The 24,279-nt window shown below is 38.7% G+C and overlaps 1 protein-coding gene across 1 annotated transcript in view; it reads right to left on the bottom strand.

Moving 5' to 3' along the window:
- CACNA2D4 (calcium voltage-gated channel auxiliary subunit alpha2delta 4) overlaps positions 1-24,279 on the bottom strand; it is a 202,427-nt gene that overhangs the window by 100,230 nt on the left and 77,918 nt on the right. The window contains exon 27 of the mRNA XM_087873504.1: positions 2,887-3,014. Coding sequence (XP_087729630.1) covers positions 2,887-3,014 — 128 coding nt within the window. The remainder of the gene's footprint in view (positions 1-2,886; positions 3,015-24,279) is intronic.

The raw sequence follows: 24,279 nt of genomic DNA, 5'->3' as shown, positions 1-24,279 counted from the left end.
GCCACACCCACCCAGTCACATTACCCCCCCCACCAAGCCACGCCCACAGAACTGGTAGTAACAAATTTTACATTTCACCACTGATTCCAGGTCTAAGGTTTTTCAGCTTTCAATCTCAGGAGTCTTAGAATCCAGCTGTATTGGTCTGACTAGTTGAAATAGTAATGAACTGATAGCTGCTGAAGTTAAATGAAAAAGAAACTAAAGAGCAATAGAAAGTTCAGGTATTCTCATTCAAATCCTGCATGCGCTTTAATTTTCCAGTTCATCTTCTTTGCTCCCCAATCTTGCCTTCCTTGTTGTTGTCTTCTCCACCCACCCTTCTTCCCACCACAACGCCAAAAAAAGATTCACAGTTAGCGCATTATGCACCATCATCATTGTGCTTGAGTGCAGAAAAAGAGAGCAGAAAAAAACCCCTTTTAGATTCATTTTTAACCACCATATATTTGTATTTACAAACCAGACTTTGTAAACTTTCTCCTCCTCACTATGTTTTAGTTTCTTATTTATCAACAGTGTCCATATCCAGTGTCTCCAGAAAGATAACATTTATGAGCCGGAGGCTTTCCAAGATTCCAGAGTCTAAAATCTAAAGTTCCTAGAGTCACCCCATTGATCTATCTTTTAATATATATCCTGCATTAAAGTACACTGACTAACAGCTTTAGATTGGAGAAGGGGAAGTTTTCTTCCATATGCAACCTTGAGGGAAACACAGCCCAACAGATTGTTAGAGTGGTGTGAGCAGTTCCTGTTTACAAAATCTGGAGTGGTCACCATCCCTCCTTCAATCCATTTCTAAAATACCTGTTGGGTGTGGTCACACATGAGTGTTTGCTGCCCTAGGGTCTACTCTGCAAGCATGGGATCCCCTCTCGCCAGACCTTCAATCTTAAAAAACCCAAATGTGTTCATGGTCTGCTGCAAGACCATAGAAGAAGCAAATTAATTCCTAGGGTGTCATGAAGGTGGAGGAAGAATAGCAAACAGAAACCTGCTGTGGAGGGCATAGCCTCAAGCTTCACTTCATACTGATTAGGGCAACCACTAGATAGCAGAAAAGAGACACAGAAGACTACCTCTTTGTCACTTATTGGTAGTGACTAAGGTAAGGTAAAGGTAAAGGTTCCCTTCGCAGATATGTGCTAGTCGTTCCCGACTCTAGTCACTCCATGACTATGGGTGTCAACTAGTAATATTAACACCATTTCCTGGTTAAAAGAACTAAAGGTTTTAGAGGAGAATGTTCATTCAACTGGATATAACATGCTTTTGAGCTGTGCTTCTCTATCTGCATATGCATCCAAACCTCTGGTCAGCATTGCTAACTGTAAAGGTTCCCCTCGCACATACAGTATGTGCTAGTCGTTCCTGACTCTAGGGGGCAGTGTTCATCTCCATTTCAAAGCTGAAGAGCCAGCGCTGTCCGAAGACGTCTCTGTGGTCATGTGGCCAACATGACTAAATGCCAAAGCCATACAAAATGCTGTTACCTTCCCACCAAAGGTGGTCCCTATTTTTCTACTTGCATTTTTTACGTGCTTTCGAACTGCTAGGTTGGCAGAAGCTGGGACAAGTAACAGAAGCTCACCTTGTTACATGGCACTAGGGATTCGAACCGCTGAACTGCTGACCTTTCGATCAACAAGCTCAGCGTCTTAGCCACTGAGCCACCATGTCCCTTGTACATAAATTAGGTAGAACCTAATTTAATAGTCCTAAATCTTGATGCAACTTGCTGTTACCATTCCACCCCCAACAGTGTGCTTGAGCCAACTGATAATGGCTTGTCTAGGCAATCCTTGAGCATCAGAACAGGCGGACTCCCCTGAGCATAGCTGCTAAGTTTTTAAATGTTGGCTAATATTGAGATGGGGAATCTATTTGAGAGGTTTTCCTGGGACTAGGGAGCTGTGCTTGTGCCTGGGTGATTAATGAAGGCATGTGGCATAAATTATCCCTAGAGTATTTTTGCGCTGGACCAATCTTGGCTGCTTTACAGAATGATTCCATGTGCATCATTATTCACTGTAAGCCAGGGATGGGCAAATGTGGCCCTTTTACAACCTGTGGACTTCAACTCCCAGAATTCCTGAGACAGCCAAGCTGGCTCAGGAATTCTGGGAGTTGAAGTCCACAGGTCATAAAGGGCCCATATTTGCCCACCCCTGCTGTAAGCAAACATGCAGTACTCCTTTGCTGTGGCAAAGGAGAGATGTAGTGATGCGCAGTTGCAGTTTAAGCACTCCCTGGACTTCTGGGGAAAAATGGTGGACTGAAGATAGACTGGCTCTTCATCATTCCTCTTCAGACAAGGTGAAGACTTGAGATAACCCACAAGTGCTCCAGTCAGGAATCTTTTATATCTAAAATGACTTAGAACATAGAATAACAGAGTTGGAAGGGACCTTGGAGGTCTTCTAGTCCAACCCTCTGCTTAGGCAGGAAACCCTACACCACTTCAGACAAATGGTTATCCAACATCTTCTTAAAAACTTCCAGTGTTGGAGCATTCACAACTTCTGGAGGCAAGTTGTTCTAACTGTCAGGAAATTTCTCCTTAGTTCTAAGTTGCTTCTCTCCTTGATTAGTTTCCATCCATTGCTTCTTGTCCTGCCCTCAGGTGCTTTGGAGAATATCTCATCAAGCATTGAGATATTCTTGAATTTGCAGAAAGCTGCTTATTGAACAGGGGTGGCACCCTTTTGGCTATAAAACAATCAGCACAAATCAGTTGTGAGCTGCACTCATGGAAAATTAATGGCCCCACCATTGATTGGTTGGGTGAAGCAAGGACTGAAAATATTCTCGCTTCTACTGAACTCTGTCTTCTGACTGGCTAAGCATTAGCTGTTTCAAGGGACAATAATTCATTGTAGGTACCTGCTTCTTCCTCAAAGGAAAGGCTATAAATGAAGCTCCCTGGAGGATGTTCAGCTGCTCGACGATACCAAAGGGGGAAGTGGTCCATGGTGAAAATGCTTTCCTTATCATAACTGGTCAAAAAGTTCCTGGAGTTGAGGAAAAAAAAGGAAGAAAAGCAATACAATCATATCACATGATCTTTAAAGCACATTTTAAAAGCAAACAATTTTTCTTTTGATCCAATGAAGTGTCCTGGTGTGCAAAACACACACCCTATTACATATCCATCTCTTTCGCTTCTCTATTTCACTTATGGCTATAACCTTGTTGCTTGTATCTTTATGATTTATATTGTTCTTTTTGTTTTGTAGTATGATTTGATTGCTTATTTAGTAACCTATGACTAAATATTGTACCTTATGATTCTTGATGAATGTATTTTTTTCTTTTTATGTACACTGAGAGCATATGCACCAAAGACAAATTCCTTGTGTGTCCAATCACACTTGGCTAATAAAGAATTCAATTCAACTCAACTCAACTCAACTCAACTCTACTCTACTCTACTCTACTCTACTCTACTCTACTCTACTCTACTCTACTCTATTCTATTCTACCCTACCCTACCCTACCCTACCCTACTCTATTCTATTTATCAAAACTCTGATATTTCATTTTTGTACATCTGGGTTGTTCCTTTGATGTCTCTGCTTGGCATCTTCTATTGCTTGCTTTGTAGTGCACAGCATAGACAGCATATTATACTTCTTCTCACTGTATGCATATTGAGCTTCCTTCCTGAGATTTGCCATGTTCCAGAACTTGAGCTGGATAATGAGAAATCAGAAGAAGAAGCCCACAGCAACTACAAGTAGTCAGTGCTGTACATCTCCAGTGCTCGGCATCTGTACTTCCACTGTGTCATATACATCTATTTTGATTAATCCTAGGAGACCAAGAACATGAATGGAGATCCACCCAACTATAGAATGAAGTATTTTGCAGGCAACATCAGATCACACTCCACCAAGCTGACAATGCTTCCAGGATGACAAGGAGTATCACTAGCATGCTAAGAATGAAGCCTACTTTGGAAAGCTTCAGCATTTGCCTGGCTTGTATAGGCAAAAGACATTGTGACGGGGTAAAATCTGTGGCTGGAGGATAGCAGATGGGTGTATGCCAGGATCATGGACTTTTTTGAGGGAAGATTCGGGACAAGAAGAAGTGAGCAGAAAAGGGAGAACTGCTTCAATACTTGACTTTCATTTATCTCTATGCATGTTCAGAAATATAGATTTTATAGATAGCTGTGTCCTTGCTCTCTCTTTTTAAAATCTTCCAATTGTTCAGAAAACATGATCCATGAATGCTCTAGCATCTAGTAAGACTAGAATCCATGCAGACAAGTGAAAAGCTTATTCTACTCAGGAAGGTGATTTCCTTCCTACTCTGGGATGCCTTCTTAGAACTCTCTCCTCCGCCCCCACCTTCCGAGTGTTTCTATGTACAGCACAGCTACTCCAACCTGACTAATAATAAGGAGTGGGTGCAAATGATGATGGTTGCAGAAATGAAATAAAAAGAAAGAATTTACCAACTAATATCTACCCTGTTTCCCCCAAAATTAGACATCCGCTGATAATAAGTCCAATCAGGCTTTTGAGCGCATGGCAATAAGGCCAAGCACTTATTTCAGGGTTTTAAAAAATTATAAGACAGAATCTTATTTTCAGGGAAACATGGTAATGGTCTGTTGCTTAAACCCTGTGCAGATATGCATCCCTTAGACTTGCTGATAAATTGTATTTGAAGAAAGTGTGTTTTATTTTTTGGTAAACATGCAAACTACATTAGTTCCTCTTAGCTCCCTACTCCTATTTTGACTATGCTGCTTTGGTTCCCAAGTGGACTGAAATACATCTCATTCATAGGGTGAAATATATCTCATTCACGAGGTGAAGTGCATCTCATTCACAGTGCATGTCTTTTTTTTTTACCAACAGTATGTTATACACAAATATGTGTGTCATTTTATTATCCATTACAGAACTCCTGGAAAGATGAACAGGTGTTGTATTTTACAGCTTATAGTTCATTTTATAAACATTTTAGCATATTAAATAAACTGTGCCTCCCAGGACAGATTTAGATAGATATATTAGGTTCTCAAGGCAATCTTTGACTATATAAACCCCATGTTCCTGATTTTAAAGTATACAAAGTAATCAGGATAGCCAATCAGAACAAAATGTTCAAAGCATTTTGAAACCCAAGATTGATATGGACTATACAGGGCACACTTTAAGCCTGAGTTATTAAAGTCATGAACATTAAATACTCTCATGTTGATATACAGCTAAATACACATAATTGATCTGTAGACTTGCCTGTTACATATTTGAAAGTCCCTCAGAGAATAATGCAAATTTATCTTTGCAAATCCCACCATTCTCTTTGTTTTTCCAGTGTGCAATATGCAGGTCAAATATGAGAATGCATCACACGTACATGAAATAGTGATCCTTTATGAAAAAAAAATATGCTGAGTGACAATAGATTGATTTAAAGCAATTATAATATCCTGATTTAAAGCAAGATAGAAAAATTTATTTCACCCAGTAGCTTCTCTTGTAGTGATGGGTTATTTATTTATTGATTGATTGAGTGATTGATTGATTGATTGGTTCGATTTATATGCTGCCCTTCTCTGGAGACTCAGGGCGGCTTACAATGCGTTAAGCAATGGCCTTCATACTTTTGTATATACCTGCTTAGTAGGGCTTTCAGCCCACCCACCCACCCCCCAATAAGTCAGCTTATTGCCCCCACAATCCAGGTCCTCATTTTACCTACCTCGAAAGGCTGGAAGGCTGAGTCAACCTTGAGCCTGGTGAGATTTGAACTTGCAGTAATTGCAGGCAGCTGGTGCTATTTAACAGCACTTTAGTCTGCTGCGCCACCAAGGCTCTAGGTATAGATTATAGGTTGTTTGATGTGCACTAAATAGACACATTAAATAGGTCCTGTAAGCATCTAGAGAACTGTAGTCAGAGTGCACAAAAGGGCAAGGATTGGAGGATTAAGTATTTTCTCTGTAACTGATGGTAAGAAAGGTGGTTCCAGTGGGCCTGCTCCTTTATATTTTCCTTCCTTCCTTCCTTCCTTCCTTCCTTCCTTCCTTCCTTCCTTCCTTCCTTCCTTCCTTCCTTGTCATCATGCATAAGAACTCTCCACCAACCATATAATGAAGTAGAGATATCTAAGGATGTACAGATGACTTCTAACAACAACACCAGTGTCAAGTACAAGTCCAACTTGTGCTAGAAATAAGATATTTACTTAGTTATAGAATTCCTATATCCCTTCATCCCAATGAGGTTCTGCTATTGGTGCACTCTTTGAACTGTTGGTGTACAACAATAAAATAAGAAGATTAAGACAAAATAAACCAATGACGACATCAACTGTCTATCCATCTGGCATCAATGATTTTTACCACAATTCCATTTCCAAAGGTGTTCCAAAAAACATTACATTTTTTACAAATCTTCAGAGGAACCTGAACTTTGGAGCCCTTCTACTTTAGATAGCAAGCTCTTCAGAGGAGCAAAGTCTCCCAGGGAGCAGGTATTCTGTCTTCATTCTGATTGGATAAGCAGATGGTCTCACAGGTATTGAGACCCTAAACCATGCATGGCTTTATAGGTGATATGTAACACCATGAATTAAGGTAAAGGTAAAAGTTTCCCCTCTGCACTTGTGCCTGACTCTAGGGCAGGGGTCTGCAACCTTAAACACTGAAAGAGCCATTTGGACCTGTTTCCCATAGAAAAGAAAACACCGGGAGTCACAAAATCCTTCCTATGCCTGACTATTTCTTGAGTGGCCACAAAACTAGCATACTGTATGTAGTTAAATCGTGTGCCGGCGGGTATTGCACATTGGCGGTTGTGACGCATATTTTGAGTGACAGGGAGCCGCAGCAGAGGGGTGAAAGAGCCACATGCGGCTCCAGAGCCCCAGGTTGCTGACCCCTGATTTAGAGTCTTGGGAGACAGGACAAGGGGATCAATGACATCAAACTATAACCAGATGGCAGAAGCACTGCTTCTTTTTACATACGTGTTATGCATGCAACATGTGTTAAAAAGAAGCGAGGCTTTCAATCACCCCATTTTAGCTGCCACAGTGGTGTCATTGTCACCCAAGCAATGGATGGTCTTGTATGGAGGCCCTGAAAACTAAAATTCTCTGAACATCCACATCTATCCAAAGTATATTCCTGAGGTTTCAAGATGAAGCCATCAGAGAGAATCTTGAATTTCAATAACAATGAGTCTGTTCCTAGAATTTCAGTTTGGAAATTCTTGTTTTAAATTCATCCATTCATTCTTTTTTTCCCCTTTCTCTATTTGCTCCATGGAATTATCAGGATTATCAAAATTTTCATACTGAAATATGGATGAAACCTTAAATAATGTATTAGTGTAATTCTCCCTGAATCTTCATTCCAATAAATAACTTTGCTGGTTTGGGAATGACACATGACATACTTCTTTTTCTTGGATTTATCCATGGTTGCCCTACCAGGGGTTGAAAAGCTCAATAAATTGTGTGCCGGTGGGTGTCGCACATTGGTGGTTGTGATGCATATTTTGAGTGACAGGGAGCCGCAGCAGAGGGGTGAAAGAGCTCCCCCTACTCTAGGGGAAGGCGTCATCTCCATTCCTTATCCGAGGGAGCCAGTGTTGCCCAAACACACTTCTGTGGTCATATGGCCAGGATGACTGTACACCAAGGCACATAAAAAAAGCATGAATTATGACAGACAAAAACTAAGAAACTTGCAAGGATATTCCTATGAAAGAACATTTTCTTCTTGAAGCAGGTGAAGAAAGCTTCTTCACAACTAGTTCAGTAGAACTACCAACCCTAGATTAGCTAACAATAACTGGAATTCTAGGTAAGATAGGTAACTGAGGACAATTAGCCAGTGGAATAACTTGCTTTCAGAAGTTGTGGGTGCTCCATCACTAGAGATTTTTAAGAAGACGCTGGACAGCCACCTGTCTGAAATAGAATAGGGTCTCCTGCTTGAGCAGGGGGTTGGACTAGAAGACCTCCAAGGTCCCTTCCAGCTCTATTCTGATTGATTGATTGATTGATTGATACCAACAATGATATTTGTTTTTTAAATTTTGATTATTTCCCTCAAAGTTTTACACCTTAGGTGACCAGTCAGTTCATTTCTATGGATAGACTACCCTGGAAGATGGTGAAATGATATCAAATAATAGCAATTTTTTTCCTTTTTTTTTTTTTAAAAAAGCAGCCCTTAGAAAGAACTATTTTAATTGTTTTAACACACTCTCTCTCTCTCTCTCTCTCTCCCCCCTCTCTCTCCCTCTCTCTCTCTCTCTCTCTCCATATTTTTCAAACTGGGTGGCTTCTGAAATGGGAGGCATATCAAATTGAATAAAGCAAATAGGAAAGAGAAGAGAAAAGATGTCCAATTGGTAAGAAGGAACAACTTTTAAATAGTTCCCTGGAAGTCTCTTTTGCACAGTTCTGAGTAAAAGAAATGGGAAGGTTAAGAAACATTAAGTAAGTCCCCCCCCATTATTATCTCAACCCACCTCAAAGAGAATCCCTTAAAGTGGTACACAAAGACCCTACAAAACCCCATAAATTGCAATAATGGCAACTGGAGTTGGCAAATTATGGATCTTCTACTTTGTCTTTTGCTAAGGGCAGACTGCTGCATACTTCAGAACTTCTCAGCTCACAAGCATTGAAAGGTATGTAACAATGGAAGAAATTGAGGAAAAGATAATAGAAAGCTCTCCCTTTTTGCAACAATATATTTGAACAGTGGGAAAAAAGGAAGACCCACCTATCACACACATCACTTCCAAACTTTTTGGGCACTTTTTGCTATTTTTAGAATGCCAATGCAAACAATTCGGCAAACTCTAGGAAACAGCCTATTCATGAAGGATTATCTCACAATGTCTATAACAGGGGTATCAAACTCACGGCCTGTGGGCCGGAAGCATCATATGCTGGCCCCACCCCTGTCCAGTTCAGCGAAGGGGGGGAAAGTCTCGATACGTCATGTGTCACCGCCATGACGACATGAGTTTGACACCCCTGGTCTGTAACATCTAATGTTTGCTTTCATGAGTGAATGCAATCATAAATAGACATTTCCAGTAGCCTCTAACATTCTCAAATTTGTTGATTTTCAGTGGAGTTATTTCATATGACCAGCTGTCAATTTTCAGCAGTGAACAAAAGTTAGAAATTTGAGATGAACATTTTGTGGTAAATCTAATTGTATAAAAAGATTTATATTCCATTTAATTAGATCTGCAGAGGAGCTTATATTGAAATTCAAAGTCATTATAGCAATCAAGGAAGAAAATAATTACGAGGCTAAAAATTACACCAGACTTTTCTAAATCCAATATGCAGCATGCATGCCAAATCAAGATCAAATTGATTTATGGTGTTTGAAAAGGCCCTTAGATAACCAATCTACCTAAATCTTGAAAATGGAGGTGGCTAGAGCAGGATCATTATGAATAATTTTAGAGAAGTTCTCAAGGTAATTCTCTGATGTTTGAAAAAGAGAGAGAAATGCCAAAATTAAATTTAGGACCTGCTGTTTGCAATATCTAATACTGAGCTATGATGCCCTTCTTAAAATCACAATATTATCAATATGTAATAAGCCAACACAGAATGGCCTTCATAGAGAATCATCTCTAATTCCATTTTCATTTTCAGAAATTGTATCTGGTTTATAAAACTGGCATCTTATAATTTCTCAACAACTATTGAATTTTCTCCCTGTCTCAGGACAACGTATTCAGGCCTGACAATTATGTTGATTTTTTTTTTTGCAGATTATACTAAGATTGAGCTCTGTAGAAAAAGATTAATTGCTCTACAGAGAGTAATAATAGCATAGATAAGGGTTATAGTAAATAGTTAATTGCAATAGCACTTAGACTTATGTACCGCTTCACAGTGCTTTACAGCACTGTGTAAACTAAGCAGTTTACAAAGTCAGCATATATTGCCCTCAACAATCTGGGTCCTTATTTTACCCATCTAGGAAGAGTGGAAGGCTGAGTCAACCTTGAGCCGGTCAGGATTGAACTGCTGAACTGCCGGCTATCGGCAGTCAGCAGAATTAGCCTGCAGTACTGCATTCTAATCACTGCGCCATTATGGCTCTTAAAATAATATAGAATATTGTTTTATTTTAGATTCAGAATAGTTGCAGGAAATTATAATTTACAACTGTTGTAATATTTTTAGGATCAGACTCAATAATAATAATGAGAGTTAGAGGTTCAAATATATTTCTCTTTAATTATAGTAGGCATTCTATATTCACTGAATATTCACAGATAGAAGCAAGGAAAATGGCGAAGGTGGCTCCTTATATATACAAAGGGTGGAGCCAAGAGTGGGAGTGGTGAATTATGAATACATTAAGAAACAAAGAATAAGTTAACCCCTGATATCCCATATATACATTATTTACACATTAGGGAATAAGGCATTTACATCTGACAAATCCCCCTCTAAATGCCGGTTCGCTATACAACACCAATTACATTCAGATTCAGGACAATATAAGACATACAATTTGGAAGTTAAGTATTTGTGCTGTTTAGAAGGTAAAGGCTTCGTCAATATGTCAGCTAATTGTTCAGAGGTATCACAATGCACTGCTTTGATAAATCCATCTTGGGACAATTGTCTCACATGCTTAAATTGTATATCTATATGCCTGGATCTTTGTCCAATGGCATCGGATCTAGATATTTCAATGGCCGCTTTATTGTCTTCATGCATAACAAAAGGCAAAGCAGGTTTTTTCCAAACATCTGAAATTAAATCATTAAACCATACAAGGTTATTTGCAGCTTTGGATAAACAAACATATTCCGCTTCTGTGGTTGAAGTGGCTACCAGTTCTTGTTTACCAGTGTACCAGTAAACTGGACAGTCATTTAACAGAAAAATATAACCAGAAGTACTTTTTCTGCATGATGTGTCTCCAGCCCAATCCGCATCTGCGTAACATGTAAGTCTTGGTTCTTTATTATCACTAGGCTCTAATACTAGACAAAAGTCTAATGTACTTTTCAGATATCTTAAAATTCTTTTGACAGCTTCCCAGTGATACATTGTTGGTTTACTAACGTGCCTTGATAATAAATTGAGTGGTAATGCAATATCTGGCCTGGTCCAATTAGATATATAAAGAAGTGAACCTATGACTGATCTATAAAATGTATTATCCTTGAATTCAGGGGAAGATTCATCATTATTTCTAAGGAAATCAGTTTGCATAGGAGTGTCACAGGGTTTGGCATTGTTTAAATTGCATTTGTTTAGAAGTTCAATAATCTTATCTTTTTGAGTAAGTTTGAAACCCCTTCTAGTTTTGTTAATTTGTACACCAAGGTATTTGTTTACTTTACCTAGAGATTTCAACGAGAAATGTTCATTTAACTTGTTTACAAAGATTTCTCTTCTCTCTCTGTGTTTTCCTATATATAAAATATCATCTACATAAATCAATACAAACTCAACGTGATCATCACTCTTTTTGACAAAGAAACAGTTATCAGCAGTGGTAGCGTTGAAATCCATGGTTTTAAGTACTTTTACCAAGCAATCGTACCATCTTTTGCCAGATTGCTTTAATCCGTATAAACTCTTGTTCAATAGCCAAATTTCATTTTTATTAGTGTATTGACTGTGAGGTGCTCTTACGTATATTTCCTTATCTAGTTTTGCGTGTAGGTACGCAGTCTGTATGTCATATTGAAATACATCAAGATTGAGTGTGGATGCTACTACTAGAGCTGTTTTAACACTCTCTGTTCTTACTGTGGGGGAGTATGTGTCAGTATAGTCCTCCGGATATTTTTGTGCATAACCTTGTGCAACCAATCTAGCTTTGTATAAGGTATTGCCTCCTTCTAGATTCTTAATTTTATAAATCCACCTGGTACCAATAATTGTTTTATCTTTGGGTGCAATTGCAGGTGTGAATACATTTAATCCTTGCAAACTCTCCATCTCTTTTTTCATAGCTAGTTCCCATTTTTCTTTTTCTTCACGAGGTAGTTTTAATACTTCCTCATATGTATTAGGTGTTATTTGTTCACCATCCATATGCATTATGTAATCTTTGTATTTATTTGGTATTTGATTTCTGTTGTTCCTAATAGCTCTTTCTGGTTTGCTATGGTAGTCATGCAAATATCTTGCTTCCTTTTTTGTTAATGTGTCTGTCTTTATTTTGTGTTGACTATTTGTCCATGTTTTGGTTTTGCTTTTACTTTTGTTAATATTTTGATTTTCTATCGTCCCTTCTTCACGAGATTTGGTATCCTTGCATTTATTCGGAAATATTTCATTAAGATGTAATTTAGACCAGTTGGCCTGTTCATGGAACACAGCTGTTCTGGAAACTATAAATTTATTATTATCAATGAATCTGTACCCTTTGGTGCCAGTTTCATATCCCATAAATCTTAATCTTCTGGATACGTTTTCTCCCTTTCTCCTCAATTGTTTGGGTATGTGTACGTCTGCAGTGACCCCAAATATGTGCATGTGTGCTAATTTTGGTTTCCTATTATACATCATCTCATATGGTGTCTTATTCACAATACTGGACCAGGTTCTATTTTGAGTGTAATTTGAATAATGTAGGGCTTCTGACCAAAATTGTTTGCCTAAACCAGCATCCTCTAATGTGCATCTAATCATGGTTTGTAATGTGGAATTCTTTCTCTCTGCAATCCCGTTTTGGAACGCAGAAAATGGACTAGACGTGTAATGTAGCATTCCTCTATCCTTTAACCATTGGGAGAATTCCTTAGACATGAATTCACATCCCCTATCTGTCATAATTTGTTTTATTCTGATATTATGTTGTGTTTCTATGCGTTTGTAAAATTCCTTAAATTTTTGAAAGGTTTCATCCTTGTGTTTTAATGTGTAAACAAAACCATAGCGACTGTAATCGTCTACTATTGTTAGGAAGTAACGTTTTCTATAAGTGATTGATGGAGTTAATGGACCAACTAAGTCCATGTGTACTAAGTCAAAAATTTTGTTAGTTGATCTGGTGGATTTTTTTGGCCTGGGACTAGTTTTTAATTTAGTAGATTTACATACTGAGCATTCCAAATAATTTTCACAATTTTTTATTTTGACACCTTCTGCGTGTTCAGTCATTTTTTGTATTACAGGAAAACTTGCATGTCCTAACTTCCTATGTAAGATATGAGCACACTCGTCATGAATTGGTTTACCTATTTTTGGTTTCTTCTCATTGTGTGTATCTGTGTGATCATGAGATATTTTACATTCATCATTGTCACTGTTACTAATATTTTCATCATCTGCCTCAATGCAATCTTCCATATTTGAATCAATGTTATGTAACCATCTTTCTTTTGTTATCAGATAGGGTAGGCCTCCTTTAATCATCACAGTGCCTACATTTGTTTTATTCTTCTCTAAAGTTGCTTTTCCCTTTGAGAAAACTATATTGATGTCAGAATCTCTGCTTAATTTTATGACACTTAGTATGTTATGAGGTATTTCTGGTATTAACAATACCCCCTCTATTTTTCCTAGACCAGGCAAGGTCACATTCCCTCTGCCTAATACTTGAACTTTTTCTTGATTAGCTACCTTTATTACAAACTTATCTTCTGTAAATGAAGACAATATATTTTTGTTATTAGTGGTGTGATTAGTTGCTCCAGAATCAATAAGCCAATTATTGTTCTCATTTGGTTGCGTTTTGGTGCTATCTTGTTTATTTAGTCCATTCAGTGAACCAGATTTTCTCTCTTTTGAATTTTCTCTGCCCCCTCTACTTTCTCTGTAATTTGGTGGGCTTCTATATTTATGTCTATCTGTGGAAGACTGTCTATAATTGTATTTATTCCTATATTCTGACCTATGTCTTTCCTTTGAAATTTTGGGGCAATCTCTTCTATTGTGTTCTCTGGACCCACAATTGTGGCATTTAAAAGTTTCATTATATTTTTCTTGGAAAGCTACCTTCCTAAAAGGTTTGTGTTCTGTGTGATTGCTATAACGATTTTTTCTTGAATTGTCTTCTGCTATCAATTTGTTAGACAGACTTTCTATTGACAAATATCCTAGATTGATGGTGTCTAAGTGTGACATAAAACTATCCCATGATGAATCAAGTGAGTTGATAATAACACTTTTCATTGTTTGATCTGAAATCACTTCCCCCCTCAAATGCAGCTCAGCTCTTATTTTGTTTAAAGATATTAAATGCTCACTTATGGAAACCCCTGGTTTTACTCTGGAAGAAAAGAAGTCCTTAGACATTCTTGTGGTGGTAGCTACACTATCGCTGTGAAACAAATTAAATATGCATTGAATTATTTCTGAAACAGTTAGATTTGGTTTGATGCTATGATACATTGCAGGAGACACGCTAGATATTATTAAGAAAAATGCCTTATGGTGTAAACAATCTATTTTTAAAGTCCAAGGTCTTCTTGGGGGACTAGTGATAAAAAATAGTAAATTTTCTTTCATAAAGACAACCTGGAGCTGTTGATACCATTCTTGTAAATTAATGCCATCAACCCTAAGTTTTGGGAAGTCACTGGGTAAGTTACCCACATTATTTTGTCCATTACTTACAACCTGAGGCAGTCCGTGGTCTCGCAAGTGTAGGAAATTGCAAAACGGCATGGGAATGCTCGCAACGAGTCTGCGCGGTTCTCTGGCCAGTTCAAGTCTTTCCGGACCGTCTACGTAGTTTCGCACATGCGCGTTGTTCATTTCTTCTTTGACGTCGTCGTGGAAGGTTCTCTCCATTGCAGCTCGCTCGCTCCGTTCCTCTTCAGACGAGTCGGTCTCTGGCTCGGTCTTAGGAGTCCTGATGGCGGCGACTGTTCTTCTCTTTCTTTTGGGTGCGTTGGCACTTGCTTCGGTCTGCGGTGTAGGGCGGAATCGACATGGCTCTCTGGGCTCGGGCGTCGTCGTTCTCGAAGTCAGGATGGGAGCGTGCAGGTCTTGAAGTATCGGCTTGTTCGCTTGCTTCTTCGTTGGTGCTTTGGAAATTTTTAATTTTGGCCCGAATGCAGCAAAAAGCGTCTTCATTGCTGACTTTACTTGGGATTTCGTTAAGTCGTTTTCATTTTCTGATTCTGGCTCTTCCGAAGAGTTTGAATCCTCCTTTTCACTTTCGTTGTCTGATAACGTTTTTCGCGCCAGAAATTTTGAACTGAGCATTTTGATTGGCTCTGCTTCGCTTACTTTGGAGGCTTGTTGAAACCAAGATGGCTGCCATTCAAAATTTCGCGCGGGATCACATCTTTTCTTTTTCATAACGACTTTCTCTGTAGTCATATCACTCACAGTTTTTTGGTCTTTGGGTTTCTCTTTAGCAATGTTTTTCTCTCTCGCTGCTCCGCTGTTCTTCAGCATTTCTTGGAGGTTCGCGATGAGGCTTTCATCATTCTTCTGGCTTTTTAAAAGCTTCAGTATCTCTGACCTGAGTTCGTTATTTTCTATTTCGATTTCCTCCTGGCCATCATTTTCATTTATTAGTTCTTCTTCTTCAGTGGTGTATTCTTCGGATTCTCTCGAAATCGCGTTTGTGGATTCGTTGATTATTTCTTGTTCAGTTTCTATTTCTTTGCTGTAGGCCCTGGTGTTGGGCCTATCTTTCTTAGACATTTTTAGTTATTTATTGAGTCAATTAACCATCCTCTGCTACCAGTTTGTTGTAATATTTTTAGGATCAGACTCAATAATAATAATGAGAGTTAGAGGTTCAAATATATTTCTCTTTAATTATAGTAGGCATTCTATATTCACTGAATATTCACAGATAGAAGCAAGGAAAATGGCGAAGGTGGCTCCTTATATATACAAAGGGTGGAGCCAAGAGTGGGAGTGGTGAATTATGAATACATTAAGAAACAAAGAATAAGTTAACCCCTGATATCCCATATATACATTATTTACACATTAGGGAATAAGGCATTTACATCTGACAACAACTTTCCTCTCTTTTATTTGTAAGTATTCCTTTTTAAAAACGAAACTCTCATTTCCCTTCCCCGCCCCTAGGGGAGATACAAAAGCCAATAGGGGCCTGGTGGCTCAGCAGACTGATAGCATTGTGATTAACACCAGCTGTCTGCAATTACTGTAAGTTCGAATCTCACCAGGCTCAAGGTTGACTCAGCCTTCCATCCTTTCTAAGGTAGGTAAATTGAGGATCCAGTTTGTGGGGGCAATAAGCTCAACCGGGCAGACTGAGCCTGTAGTACAGTGGTCTAAAGCACCCTGTTATTAAGACCAGCTGCCTGCAATTACTGCAGGTTCGAATCTCGCCAGGCTCAAGGTTGACTCAGCCTTCCATCCTTTCTAAGGTAGATAAATTGAGGACCCAGTTTGTGGGGGCAATAAACTCAACCGGGCAGACTGAGCTTGTAGTACAGTGGTCTAAAGCACCCTGTTATTAAGACCAGCTGCCTGCAATTACTGCAGGTTCGAATCTCGCCAGGCTCAAGGTTGACTCAGCCTTCCATCCTTTCTAAGGTAGGTAAATTGAGGACCCAGTTTGTGGGGGCAATAAGCTGACTTTGTATAAATATACAAAAGAATGAAGGCTATTGTTTAATGCATTGTAAGCCGCCCTGAGTCTCCGGAGAAGGGCGGCATATAAATCAATTTTTTTTTAAAAAATTCTCTACATTTCCAGCATTTAATATCCATTGAATCAGGGTCAGCCTGGATATTGGTGGTCCCAGCAGTGAAATCCAGCCTGTTCTATCCAGCTCACACATGAACCGGTAGCACCGGTGGCAGGAGGCTCCGCCAGGACGTCATTAGGTCCCATTTTTACCCTCTGCGCATGTGCATCCACACGCTCTTGTTCCCGAACCGGTAGCAAAGGTAAGTGGATTTTACCGCTGGGTGGTCCCCCCCCAAAAAACAGTTTTTCAACAAGCTTTTTTCAGAGCAGAAAAGAAAGTTACAAAATTGGACATCTTAAGATGGGCTAGAAAGGATCAATCTAAATTTATTTATTTTATTTACTTATTTATTCAAGTTTGTTATAGCCGCCCAACTTCAATGGACTTTGAGCATTATACAAAGCCACCAAATCCCTAAAGACAGATAAAAAATTAAACCACAGAGACATCTCAGATGAAAATAATACTAAAAGCAACACAAATCAAATCAAATAAGAGCCCCCAATAACCCTGGGCCAGATTATTACATAATATACAATCAGGACATGTGTACATATGAAGGATTGGAATGGCAGTGATACCCAAAAAGTATGTTTCTAAATATGCATGTAGCTATTACTCAATAAAACATAGCATGGAAATGTGGAAGAGGAATTCTTGGAAATGCTTTAAGAATTCTATGATGAATTGTAAGATGTGCCAGGTGCAAACTTATAAAAGGATGTAATGCCTTTAATGGCAAAAGTCGGACAAACAGATATTTAAATTGGCTAAATACAATAGTGTAGGAGGCAAGCTAATAGATTTTTAGAAACATTTTTTGCTTATTGTTAATGCCTCCTCCAATGTCAGGCATAAGGAACCAGAAACAGCTCAAGGAGTTGATCAGAGTGATATGTTTACTGCTACTCGTCTACTGACAGGAAACGTGCCAGACTAATGCACTCACTACATAATTACTAGATAAATACTGTAAATCTTTAGAGAGTCAGCCGCTTCCTCCCTATCAATGACTCAAGGCTAGCCAACCTTTTCACTCCTTGCCCCAACTGAGCTCCAGATTCCACCACATCTAAGCAATGTAGATGGACAATTTATATATGGACACTGCTGACAGGAACCAAACAGACTGTATAATAAGAAATTGAAGATGAAGAGGTCAATCACTTCCATAGGCTATATGGGTTAGATTTAAGAGAGTGTGTACCAAAGCACATGACCCAAATCCCAGCTTAAGATCCTCCAAAATCCCAACAAAACACTTTGTAAGTTCTTTTGAAACTCTGGCTAAAATCCTAACCAACACTTTAAAAGTTTTCTTTTTGGCAACCTTTCAACAAGCTCTCTAACTTGTCATCATCGGGCCCCTACTTTCAGTTTAGAAGCTGTGGGTATGCTGCGAGATCGGAAATGTTGCCTTTCTATGTTCTGCTGACATATGTTGCAACTCTGTGTCCTGATTGGAGGGCAGCAATTTTTTCTTCTGCTTCATTATCCTAGCTGCAGCCTGACTGCGTGTTAAAGGCCCAGTTTTCCCTGGTTCCTTATTACTAACTGTCAACTGCAAAGAAGGAAGGATTCTGGTAGGCATCACAACACCGCTGATTGCTTGTTGAGATCTCAGCCTATCTTCTGGCTCGGTTCTCTCTCTCTCTCCCTATTGCTAGCTATCATCTGCAAAGAGGGAAGGACTCTGGCAGGCATTACAACACTACTTGTTGCCTGTTGGAATTTCTGCCTACACAGATTCCAGTGGTGTTGTAATGTCCTTCATATAAGCTTTCGTGATAGCTAGGAAAAGTTACATGACAAAGATAAAATGGGTGTACAATGACTTGAATGTTGATTTTCAGCATCAAATAAAAGAGGACAGGGACAGGTATCTCAGTCAAAAATATCCTAAAGCAGGATATTTTTTTAAAAAAAGTTACAGTTTAAAATTAAAGATCTTTTAAAGAAGATCAGATAAATAGGTCAAACATGGGTAGTTTTGGTAAGCATATGTACCAGAGAACAATTTTGATAGCGGTTAGTGATGTTAAAAGAAGTTGAAAAGATTATACTGTGACACTTGACAAACAGGTTTGTAGAAGAAAGTTGCAATAGTATTCACTGAACCGTTGCACAAATTCCTCAAAGTTTTATTTAAGAACTTACTAAGAAGATGAGAGCAGTCCACAGAAAAAAAAATGCTACATAAAATGAGTAAGTTTCAGAGAAGGTAGAGGGACGTGAACTCCAGGATGTTCATAAGGGTGGCAATGGGGCTAAATGGCAAAGTTTACGATAACATCATCATACAAACAGCACAACATGTACTAATGTCAGATATTAAGAGACAAATGCACAGGGACTTCCTGTTTGCTGCTGGCCGCCGCCAGACGTTCCTTTGGGATCGTCAGCTTCCACTGCCTGTCAGAGCCGCCTTCACAACGGAACGGCGGCTCGAAAAAACTCCGTTCCCATGAGGAAACGGAGATAGAGCCGGCAGGGGTGGGTAGAACTCTCTGCAGAGTCCCAAAAGTTTTTCTTTTACTTTTGGGATGGAGCGGATGAGATGCCCCATATCCCCAGCCGCTGCTCCGGGCTTTGGGAGACCTCTGCTAATGCAGAGCCAGGCGTCAAAAGCAAGCCTGCGAATTTGACAGATTACTCAAAGAAAATGTGAGCTGGACCTGTAATACTGAAGCGCAAGTATTTTACTTATCTTTTAAAAATTACTTAAGAGAATAGAGGAAGAGAAAGAGGAAAAAAGTTTCTTTTTAAAATGGCGTCTGCCGCGGCTGGAGAAGAGTTTGAGAGGGAAAGTTCTTCCGTTTTTTATTATTACAATGTAGCGGAATAAATACCACTGGCTACATTTGTAGACAAAACTCCGCTCCTGTTTTTGTTTTTCTCTTTTTTCCCTGGAGGCTTGAGTGTTGCTGGCTGGAAGTCTTTTGTCTTGTTTTTTTTTTTTTCTTCTTCTAACAAAGCCTGCTTAGGCGGAAACATGGCACTGAGGCTTGTGAAGTCAGACAAACAAATAGGTGGGGGGGATTCCCCCACTAAGAATTTAAAGGAACAAGTTTTAACTCTTCAGTCCCAGAAACCTGATTTTAATATAATAGAATTTCTCTTAGAGGAGATTGAAAGAAGGGATGAGATTGTGAATCAGCAACTTGAAAAATTTAAGCAGGAAACTAAGGAATTGGTGAAATCCAAGTTTGACTTTTTGCAGCAAAAAATTTTAAAATTGTCAGAATTCATGATTCGGTTGGATACAAATACTAATTTACTAGAGTCAAAAATGGATGAAATTCAAGATAAATTGGACAATAGAATTCAAAAAATTGAAAATGATTTGTTAAATATTCAGGATTATAGTTCAGAAGAAAAATTTAAAATGGATGCTGACCAAAAGTCTGGTAATGTAGAATATCTGGAACAGAGGATTCAAAAAGAGGTTCTAAAGATACAATATAATTTCACAGAATATGCAATAAGACTTAGAGGTTTGCAGGAAAATAACAGAGATGACTTAAGGAAAATATCTTCTGAATTTCTAGCTGGGATTTTAAAGATTCAACCTGAGGAAGTGTTTTGTAGGATTGACAGAGCTTATCGAATAAACTCCTGGACTGCCAAGCAAAGGCAATTGCCTAGAGATGTGGTAATCTATTTTTCAGATAAAGAAATTAGGAATAAAATTGTGCAAAATTCCTTCAATTCTAATTTGCAATTGTATGGAAGAAAGATTTGGATTTACAAGGAACTCCCACCTAAGATATTAATGGAAAGGAAGAAATTTGGCTTTCTGGTGTCTGAGTTAAAAAGGAGAAATATTCAATTCCGGTGGGACGTCCCAGTTGGTATTATATTGAGATATCAAGGAGAAAGATACCAGTTAAATACTGTTGAAAGGGCGGAAGAATTTTATCAAAATAGGTTGAAAATGAATTTAACGTCTTCAGATATAATACAGGATAAGCAGAAGGAGCTGGAACTAAAGACAGAGACTGTACCAGATAAATTGCCTTTGGATTTATCGGATACCCCAGCTGGATTATCTACAAATTTGAGAGAAGTGCCATCTGATTTTAATGTGATGACTTATCAAGGCAAGGACAAGCATGGAAACCAATTAGAGGATATACAAGGGATAAAAAAGAAATGCGAGACACAAAAAATTAGGATGGAGGTCAAACCCACAAAAAGAAAACAAAAAAAGAAATAGGTTGTACAAAAATAGAAATTTCTAACCCAAGCAACAGTGAAGCCAGTGATTTTAAAATATGAATGATTATGTGAAAACATAGAGGAGGCGACATATTGGTCAATATCATCCTGAGGATAGTGGCAGATCTCTGCATTGCCGTAATTTTGGGACATGGAAAGAGCCTCAAATTGATGGTTTTGAATTATCTACTTTGAAACTTCTTTTTGTGTTGATAAATATATTATAATTATCTTGAATTATAAGGCAAGAGAATCACATTGGGACATGCAGAAGATCGGGTTGTTACCCAATACGATGATGGAAATTAATAATCCTGATGAAACCCACAATTATTATTATATGGAATACAATTATAATGTCACTCGGGTGGTTGTTTTTACTTTTATATATATAAGAAGATGTTTACTACTGATGGGGGCAGATATGATTGGAGATCTTGAATAAACTGTTGCATCCGCAAGCTATGTCACCCTATTATGGATGTTGGTTTTAACAATCCAGTGGAAAGACTTCAAGAAGATATTATATGGACTATAAATTTAAAGTTATTGTCTTTTCTTTTTTTATTTAGATATAATGGAATATATATATATATATATTTTTAAGTAGTGTGGGCAGTGAATTAAAGATATCAAGAATTGTTGTGTATGGTAAATTTGTAAGACAGTGGGTGAATAAGCTAGCTACAGACTGATTAGTTTAAGAAAAGGGATTTTTAAGTGATACATTTAGGGGAGTGGAGGAAATGGATAGAGTGGAATAAATGTTAAATTAGATTTTATGGGGAGCCCGCTTTGAAATGTTATTAAAGTAGGACTTATTGTATAGTTTTAAAGTGGAAGGTGGTTTTGAATTGTTGCAATAATGCATAGATATAAAACACTATTATGCTAAATTAGAGTTATTTTATAATAGTTATAGTATAATGTGTTTGTTTTTTTTTGTTTTTTTTTTCTCTTCTTCTTTTCTGAAATGTATGGATAAAGGGGGATTTATAATACTTTTAGTAAGTAAAGGTCAGTATTTTGAGGAGGGAGTAAGTAATCTGTTATGAATTAGGGTTTTTTTTTGTTACGAAGAAGTCACAGGGGGGGAAGGGTGGGGAGGGGGGGTTAGGGAGGGGGGGGAGGGGGGGGGGAAAAGGGGGAAAAATTTGTATTTGAAAACCTTTTCAATAAAAAAAAAAAGAGACAAATGCACAGTGGCAGCATTTGTATGATGATTCGTAGTGAAAGCGTTGTCATTTTGACTTCATTGTGGGGTTTTTTTTCCTAGGAGACTGCTGATTCAATCAGATAGTTAATATTAAAATGCATAATAGAGGAAACAAAAAAAAAAAAACCTAGAAAAATTGTGTTTGCTTCATTGACCTCAGCAAGGCCTTTGTCTGTGTGGATCATGTGAGAATATAGAATATATTAAGGCTAATGAGTTTGCTGGAACATCTCTTATGAATCTTTACAAAGAACGAGATTCTTCATAAGAAATTCTTGTTCTTCTTTATAAGAAATTCTAAGAAACAAAGTGATTCATAACAGGAAAATGAGCAAGACAAGGATGCAGACAATCCTTATAGATAGTCCTTGACTTATGACTGGTCACTTAGCAACTGTTCAAAGTTGTGAAGTTCTGACAGCTCTCCCTCCCCCCACCACCCGTGGTCACAAGACCATATTTTGAGCCTTGGCAATTGACCTGCATGTGACAACAATTTATGAATTTGCTGGAAACCAGGGTTTACTTCTGGTTGTTAGCAAAAAATACTCATAGGGAACAATGAGTTCACTTAAAGACTGCCATGTTCACTTTATTACTACTGCATTTGCTTAAAGGCTGCTGCAAAACAGATAGTAAAATCAGTCACAGTCACATGATGACCTGTTTAACAATTGTCATGACTTAACGACTGTAATTGTGGGCTCAATTTTAGTCGTAAATTGAGGACTACTTGTATATCATTTCAATCCATAAGAAGGATAGACTTGGAAGAGATAAGAGCTGGAATCAAAATTGGAAAGTGAACATTACACAGTTGAACCATGCAGACAATATCATGCTAGTTGAAAATAATAAAAACTAAAAACTGCTTAAAAAGTGAACCACCTGGATTAATGTTAAATATTAAGAAAATAAAAGCAATGCTGAAAAACTTCCGGTTTGGCATCACGGCGAGACAGTCGGGGAATTAGCGGGCTCCGACAAGCTCGCGAAAACCCCGGCTGACGAACCGCTGCCGATGGGTCTGCGGACCAGAACTGTCCTGCAGGGATGGGGAAGAAAGAGAGGCACCTCGGACAACCAAGAGGAACAGGCAAGTTCCTCGAAGGTCAGAGGGAACTCTCTGTGACTCGGCGGTGGGGGATGGCAGCCATGGCGGCTGTCACGAAGCTGGGACAACCGGACTAAATATAGAGCTGGAGAGAGGAAAGGAACGGAATGGAGTTTTTTGAAGCTGGGTGAGTGACAGCCAACCCAAGCGTGAAATAACAACAAAAGAAAATAAAAGCAATGCTAATCAATATATTTAGTGAAACTCATATTGCCGATGAAGCCTTGAAGCTGATAGACAGTTCTGCTTTCTGGGGACTCAAAAACATATAAATATGGATAATACACTGGAGAAATAAAAAAGATCCTCGCGAGGAAAGCAATAGCAAACTTTGACAAGATCATACAGAATAAGGGCCTTTCAATTAGAATAGGGGTGTCAAACTCAAGGCCCGGGGACCAGACCTGGCCTGCAGAGTGCTTAGATCTGGCCCATGGGGCCAGCCTGGAAACAATGAAGGACCGGCCCAAGGTGCCTCTGCCAGCGAAAACAAAGCTTGGGAGGGCCGTGTACTGCTCTCCCAAGCTCCGTTTTCATTGGCAGAGAGCTGCAGGAGGCCGTCGCAGCCAAAAACAGAGCTCACGGGGGCCGACATGAGTGACGTTGAGCTGGCCACACCCACCCTGGCCATACCCATCCCAGCCCCGTGAGGTCAAACACCACCCTGATGCAACCCTCAATGAAATCGAGTTGGACACTCCTGAATTAGAACAAAGGTCAGAGCAGTTGAAATAATGCTGCTTTAGCAGTAAGAAATAGCTAGGAAACTGGATGCTTAGAAGAGCAAAGGAAAAAAAAAAGAAATATCTCTTTGGATTATAGATTTGAATATTGAAAATGTAAGAACAACCAGTCACTCAATCCTGATCTAATCCAAATGCTGATTTTAGGATATTTTATACTAAGAGAGTCAAGTAGAAACTTATTTATTTTGGATATGTAATGCAAGCAAATGTTGGACCAGAAACATGATAAAACTTGGCAAGGTTGATGTAACTAGAATAGGAAGATGGCTGTGGGATGGGATTAAAGAGATTAAAGAGATTACTTGCAGCACTTAA

Source organism: Pantherophis guttatus, chromosome 7, assembly GCF_059756535.1.
Source record: "Pantherophis guttatus breed Tessera chromosome 7, ASM5975653v1, whole genome shotgun sequence".
Classification (NCBI taxonomy): Eukaryota; Metazoa; Chordata; class Lepidosauria; order Squamata; family Colubridae; genus Pantherophis; species Pantherophis guttatus.
Note: the sequence above shows the minus strand (reverse complement) of the source record. Positions and strands in the feature narration are given on the sequence as shown.